Raw genomic sequence first — 7,509 nt, 5'->3', positions numbered from 1 at the left:
ACCAGATGCCAAAGCCTTTCCTGCTGTATTGTGCAGTCCTCTTGTGAAATAAATCTCCCCTATGTGAAAAAGACTTGGAATGAGCACCAGGACCCATCAGTCTCCCAGAACACAACCAGGACATACCCTCTGTCTTCCCTCCCAGCCAGAATCCCTCCCATTCTGCCAGCATGGACATGCATGGTTTCTCCATAGATTTCAAAGAAAGTGCACCTGCACGTGAGAGTGACAGACCACCTAGGGGTCTGGAAACTAGATGCTGTGTGTTCTTAATGCTACCCTTCCATTAAGGATGTCTGGAGCAGGTAGGGCCTGGCAGCTAGCCTAAAGCTCACAACAGTCAACAGCCATAGATACAAGAAGTCCCCAACACTCTGCCACTGGTGTTGCTGGAGTCCCTTGTCTCTACCTGTGAGAACGGGTTTCTCATTTTTACGCTCATCTCTTACGCTTGAGCACTTTGAGGTCACTGGGACAATTCAATCTTTATCTTAAGCACAAGCTACTGATCCTCGCAATCATATAAATGAGATGACCATGCTAATTTTACGGATAAAGAAACTGAGTCTAAGCCGGGAGGTGGTGGTGCACGCCTTTAATCCCAGCACTCGGGAGGCAGAGGCAGGCGGATCTCTGTGAGTTTGAGGCCAGCCTGGTCTACAAGAGCTAGTTCCAGGACAAGCTTCAAAGCTACAGAGAAACCTTATCTTAAAATAACAAAAAAAAGAAAAGAAAAGAAAAGAAACAAACAAACAAGCAAACAAACAAACTGAGTCTAGAAGGCATTAGGGGTTGTTGGAGACAGGACACTTGGGTGAGCACCACAGGTAGAGCCCAGGGCTGCCCCTGAGCCTGGCGCTCATCTGCTATAACTGAGCCTGTGATGGGACCTGGCTTCTGCATCCGCTGGCATCCAGTCTCCAGGTACCTCCCTTCTGCAGGACTGCTAAGGTGCTTAGGGGTTCATCATGCCTCTCCACCATGTCATCCACCGTGACAGCAAGAGCCCAGTTGCAGGGCACACCTCTCTGTCAGGCACAGAAGCAAGCTGGCTGAGAGATCTGAGACTAGGTGTTCCTAAGTATATGTTTACAGGTTCAGCTCACCAGGCTAAGCTTCTGGAGAAACACCTCCACCCCATCTCTTCCCACCCAGAAGATGCTGTAATTCCACTGCTTTCTGGTAGTAGACAACCTAGGTCCCAGACACTGGGCTAGGAGCATTTGTGGAACCCTGTGTTTGCTCCTCGAAACTACCCTCAGACCTCAGATTTGGGCCACAACTGCCATCTCAGACGTCAGACACAGTCCACCACCAGCCTTTGTGAAGACAAGAGCTTGGCCTTTATTGTGGGTCCAGGAGGGCACAGGGACAGGATGCACAAGGGTCGGAGGGACCCTCTGGCTGGTCAGGCCGTGGCACAGGCAGCAGCAGGGGTCCACTGCAGCTACCCAGGCCTCACTTGCTGCATTTCCGGGGAGAGCACCTGCACTGCATGGCATTGATGACCTCGTGGTACACGACGGAGCCGTTGGCGCAGTGCAAGGGCACACGCATAGGCTCCGTCCTCGAGGGCCAGCAGCAGGAGCATTGTTCCTGCACATCCTCAATGTCAATGGAGTACACGGCTTTGCTGGCACACTTGCCCTGTAATAGAGCAGAGGAATGAGGCATGGCGATCCTGAATGGGCGGCAGGACTGGGACAGCCTGCACCCAACCTCCTCCTGCCTTCCTAAGCAAGACGGGCCGTGCCTCACCCAGAAGCGCCTAGGAGAGTTAGGCAACCTGTAATGGTGGCTCTCAGGAACTACCTTTCTCCAGTTATTACACACACACACACACACACACACACACACACACACACACACACACACACAAATCCCTCTTGCTGTGGTTTCTACACACACTGACTAATCCTGAGTCCCCATCTTCAAGAAATGACTTCCCAGCCTCTTTACAAGATTTGCTTTGGTCTTACTTCTGGGTTCAACAATTCTACTCCCTAAATGAAACAATCACTTTAAAAAGCAATGTTGACAGTTTCTTGTATCTCTCTTCCTTGTAACTTTTCCAGGTTCTTCTAGCTGACAACTAAGGAAATTTTACCCTTTCCCTCCCAAGACTTCTTGGAGTCACACAGCCTTACCTGGCAGTAGTGAATGTCCACTTGCTCTTGGGACTTACAGTCTCCCACCTTGACATACTGCAGCTTGGCTGTGATGTCCTTGCAGTCGGGTTCCTCACCTATAGAACAGGGGAGGGGTGGAATGGGAGGGCTGGCTGGCTGGGGTTCTACAGAGCGTTTTCCACATCCAGCGCCTTCCCTAACTTAGAAAGGGTCCTCCTTCTATCAACAATTAGCCAGAGCCAGTTGCAGGAGGAGGAATTAAGTTTCTCAAGCTCACCCCAGTTGCTCCTGGCTCCTCCAATTCAGAGATATCATTGCTACTGGATAACTCACTTAACGGCACAATTTTAATTGCAGAAGGAGCCTAGGTTGGCTGTGCTTTGGTCATATAGATGGATGAGGCTTGCTTTTATATAATTTGAAATTCGGAAAAACGTCTTGGCCTGAGCAATCTTGTCATGCTGTAACTATACTCAGAAGCTAATGGACAATGAAGTCGCCACTAGATAGAATTAATATAAGTCCATTCCTGTCCTTGGCTAAGAAGGCAAATGCCATGATCACACAGACATATTCACTCCCTCTACAGAGACTGGGAGACTCCTAAGAACCTTTGGGCCACCATCTCCTTGAGGGTTGCTACTTCAATGCCATTGACATGAGTATTATTATATAGAGTGGCCTTTACTCCTGAAGCTCTGCTTGACTCCCGGGGAAGTCTAAGCTCTGCTACCAGCTCACTATGATGATCTGAGTCCTGACAGTTTCCCATGTTGCATGGTTCCACATGTAGGCCAGCCCTGTAGACATATTAGCCTGCCTCTCAACTTCAGACTAACTTCTTGTTAGACAGACAATTTTCCAACCGCACAAGAGGGTGAATCTGGAGCCAACGTGCAATGTTCTCTTGTTGTAAGTTTAAATCCTTAAGCCTAGCTTACTTTCCTTCCAGGAGGCCTTACAGCCTCCTGAGCATGTTGGCCATGGAAGACTCTTTATTGCTGGTTTTGTAGAGAGCGGCCTCTTAACCAAATCCCAAGAATAACGTCTTCTCTGATGACTTCCTAAATTCATAAACTTAGACTGTTCAGAGGAAAATTTGCAAGGAAACACTCTCAGAGTGCGTTTCCTCCTCTGCAGTTGGGTGATGGCAGTCACTGGGGATGCGACAGCAAAGCCACCAAGAAAAGAAAGATGACAGAGGGCAATCACGTTTTCACTCTTCTCTAACTTCAACCAAGCATGAGTTCATGACTCTACAATGAAACTAAACAAACTAAACTAAAAGAAGAAATATTAGTCTAAGCAAAAAAAAAAAAAATTGTGCTCATGAACACAAAATGGCTGGGGACCCTGCTACCTGGCGCACATCTCCAAACCGCCCACCTCTGATCGGCTCTGCCAATCAAAGCCACTAATACAGTCAAGTGGGACCAAGGTTGATGAAAATAAGACCATAAACTTGGACTGGTCTTGTGATGCTCCCTCATGATAGATATATGAACGATCAATGGTTCTAAGGTTCATAAGAGGCTAGAGACGGAGATGGGAGGAATCAGGAAGTAGTTGCTTCATGGCAATCCATGAGATCTGAGCAGGCTGTGGGCTAATGAAGGTCAGGAAGGGAAGGCAGTTGACCAAAGGGATGCGCATAATGAAAAACTGATAGGGTAAGAACCGTTTTTCTGGAATAAGGTTTTCTTCAAAAAAAAATGGTGCCTGGCCTTGGTCTAATGGATGTCAAAGCATAGGCTGTTAGGAATGGACTCACATGTATCACAGCAGGTGCCTGGAATTTTCATGATTTTCCCCTAAGACAGAAAGAAAAGTAGAAGATCAGGGGCAAATAATTCAACCTGGATGAGCTCTCAGGTCACTTGAATTCCTGGCTCTGAACGCAGAGCTCTGAGCTGAAATCCCCAGGTGTAAAAGGCTTTTCCATCACAATTGTGAACCAACTGAATATTTCACCTAATCAGAATAGTCTTAATTCCAAGGAAAAAATGAAATAGGGTCCATTTAAGTGTTACAGCTCTGAAGGGAAAGGTTTCCCCTATACAAGGGCTGCAGCTCCGAGGGGAGCCAAGGAATACCATCAAGTCACCGCACAACAAACCTCATACAAGAGATTCATTGAGAAAGACACAGGGGGGTGACTGCCTCTGGTTGGGTGAAAAGCAGCAGGGAACTGGGCAGGAGGCAGGCTTTATGCAGGGTGTCTTGGAGACAGAGATTTCCAGAGTAAGAATTGGTGAGATCCCAAGGAAATCCCAGACATTGGTGGGTTTTTGAGATCAGAGATTGGTAGCTTTGGGTGAGTTTTCAAACCTGACTTTTTACCCTACAATCAATGTCCTGTCTTCCTATTCAAAGATCATGGCTTCCCTCTGGTGACCAGCTATTTCCAAAGCATCCTCTGCCTCAGAGAATTGTCTCCATCACCATCTCACCGATTCTTCTACCCACACGTGGATCTGTCTTGGACACTGTGAGATTGCATAAGAGTCACCCTGACTGTTGCACAGAACTCCACCTTGGAGCCCAACAGTGAGATCTTTAAGACTAAGAGAGTCTGAATTCTAACTACTCACGCCTTCAGCCAGACACCTGTGCTCATCGAAGGGCGGGCAGCCTGTGACCCTCTTCTCCCAGATGTACTCCCCTCTCTCGTTGACCTTGCAGAAATGGCTGTCACAACCATCCTGGAGCGTCTCATCTCGCTGTAAAGAAAGAGGAGACTCGATAGAACGAATTAACGACAGCGTGTAGATCCAAAACGACTGCCGGCCATGGCCTTGCACCTCTGAATTGCTAAAACAATGTGGAGAACTACAGGAAAGGGATGAGACGGTGTGTACAGACCACACACTCAGAGTACAGACTGGAGCCGGTGTCTCGGCGCCATCATTTATCCACTATGACGACAGCTGCCGAAATACAGGAAGTCCCCGGACTCTTCTTACAAGATGGAGATGCAGTGACAGTAAACTCATTGGTAGCCAGATGTGCTGTGAACCAAGGCACCACCTCAGACCTGCCAGTTAGTTCCAGAGGTCACAGGGGGCCTGCTCACCCTGATTGCCTGTCCAGGCCCACAGGGCCTCAAGTCCACAGAAAATCTTTTTCAAAAAAATAAAATGAATCTGCTCCAGATGAGGTCATACACCAACTATATGTTTGTCAGGAATGCAAAAGTCTAACAAAATCAATGAGGGAACCCTGTGCCTTCCACAAGTCATCTGCACTTCCCTTAGAAGACGAAGTGAGGGCAGCAATGAGCCCAAGCTAGTCCTCCTGCTCCAAGAAAGACACCCGTCCCGGGGAGGAACCAACAGAGCGGAGCGTGAGAGGGGACTCCTGAGTTCAGCTCGTTCCCACCTTCAATGTCATGATCTGTCCTCCTCTTAGCTGAATAGTGCAAGCTGTAGGCAAGCATCTCCCACAGCATTCACCCTGGTTCTTCTCTTCACGATAGCCCTGTATCCAGGAAAGAAATCAGCCATGGTTAAATGCCCAGAGCCCCGCTGTTATAACTCAACTCACCAGACTGGCTTCTTGCCTCCACAATCCCATAGTTACTCCCAGAGTTCAGCCAACATCCCACGGCTGTTCCCAGAGTTCAGCTAACATCCTACTCTACCTAGATCTTTCCAGGTCTCACTCCCTCTGACATTTCTTCCCTCCAGATAGGCGCATCTCACTCCAGTTGCAGCAATCTGAATTATCAGAGAAGACTTCTCCCCTGAGCTCTGAATTTATAAATCCAATTGTGTACTAGATAACTGTTCATCTAATTGTCTTGAGACTTCTATCCAAAATGAAATTTGACTTTTTTTTTTTTTGGTACACCAAATATCATCCTCTTCCAGTTTTCTTTATCTTGGCAGATGACCTAGCTGCTCGAACTGGACATGCGGTTGTTATATTGACTCTTCCATCTATTTTTCTAGTGCTTCCGCCACAGCCACTACCAAGTCTTGCATCTCATGCGCATCCACTGTTAGTCATAATCAACCCCTTCTGTCCTCCTCTCAATTATCTAAGCCATCGTCACCCCCCCCCCGACTCTGGCAAAGTCTTATCTTGTCTCCCTGCCTCTGTCCTTGCCTCCTACCATAGGTTACCACATGTCCATTAGAATGACCGTCTTAAGAAATGTCCCACCATGACACTGTCCCTCTTAAGACCCTTTGCATGCAGACCTGGTTCTAGTGGTGGCACAGAGGCTTGTATTGGACGGACCCCACCCCTCAGATAACAACAGCAAATGACAGACAGATGTAAAACAACTACTAGCGGCAAAATAAGAAATAAATTGTTGGTTGACCCTTGAAAAAAAACTGAAAAATAATGAACAAAATTCACATTTTAATCATTTTAATGTCTTTTCCCACCGGGCAGTTTGTAGGGCTCTGGACTGCCAGAACTCAAGAAGATTATTAGATGAGTCTACTCCTGACAACATAAAAGACAGAGTTCAGAACTGCTAGGAGACCTGAAGACTCAAAAAGAAGAAACCAAAGCAAGGAAGCCTACAAAGCTCTGTGTAAACTCCCCTCAAGTGTTTGGTTAACCTTTAGTTATGGGAGTACTGAGAAGCCTGCAAGAAGGCCAGGGACAAAGGACAGGTGGACACTTAAGAGATGTGAGCAGAAAGTTCATCTGCCACACATCAGAAGAAACAGTGTGGGGAAGCTAGGTAAACAACTTGGGTGTCTAAGGAAAATTCGCAAGGACACGAACTTACAGACACCAAAAGGATAACCCTGATACAAGAGCCTATCTAAGGTATTGTATTTAAAAGGCGAAAATCAGAAGCCTCTCACTCTTCCATTATAGACATGAAAGTCCCATTTTTCATTATAAATAGATGTAGATGTAGATGTAGATGTAGATGTAGATGTAGATGTAGATGTAGATGTAGAAAGGGCACCATCATGACTAGATGAGGTTTATTCACAACAATGGTAACCTCACCATGTGAAACAAACAATGTAATTCTTCATGTTTCCAGAGTTAAGGGGAAACTATCAGACTGCCTAAAAACAAAAAGCTATCTGACAAAATTCAATGAATTATTCACAATTTAGACTCTCATCACCGTATGACTAGAAAGGAATTTCTTCCATGTGATAGAAAGTGATACATTCGTGTCATGCTCAGAGAATCGGTCCCCAATCGATTAAAAAAGTTACACTCATCGCTTCTATTCATTATCACACCAGTACGATGCACAAGAAAAATAGCCTGGCTTGGTGGTGCATGCCTTTGATCCTAGCACTTGAGAGGCAGAGGCGGGCAGATCTCTGTGAGTTCAAGACCAGCCTGGTCTACAGAAAAAAAAATACAAGAAAAATAAACAGAAATTATAAATATTTCA

General features: G+C 46.6%; 1 protein-coding gene across 1 annotated transcript in view; it reads right to left on the bottom strand.

Annotated features, from left to right (window-relative positions):
- Positions 1-1,340: 1,340 nt before the first annotated feature.
- Positions 1,341-7,509, bottom strand: part of Vwf (von Willebrand factor) — a 147,916-nt gene continuing 141,747 nt past the window's right edge. The window contains exons 48-52 of the mRNA XM_005365251.2: positions 5,508-5,606; positions 4,721-4,849; positions 3,901-3,940; positions 2,148-2,245; positions 1,341-1,647 (exon numbers count right to left, since the gene is read on the bottom strand). Coding sequence (XP_005365308.1) covers positions 1,459-1,647; positions 2,148-2,245; positions 3,901-3,940; positions 4,721-4,849; positions 5,508-5,606 — 555 coding nt within the window. The 3' untranslated portion in view covers positions 1,341-1,458. The remainder of the gene's footprint in view (positions 1,648-2,147; positions 2,246-3,900; positions 3,941-4,720; positions 4,850-5,507; positions 5,607-7,509) is intronic.

Source organism: Microtus ochrogaster, unplaced genomic scaffold, assembly GCF_000317375.1.
Source record: "Microtus ochrogaster isolate Prairie Vole_2 unplaced genomic scaffold, MicOch1.0 UNK1, whole genome shotgun sequence".
Classification (NCBI taxonomy): Eukaryota; Metazoa; Chordata; class Mammalia; order Rodentia; family Cricetidae; genus Microtus; species Microtus ochrogaster.
Note: the sequence above shows the minus strand (reverse complement) of the source record. Positions and strands in the feature narration are given on the sequence as shown.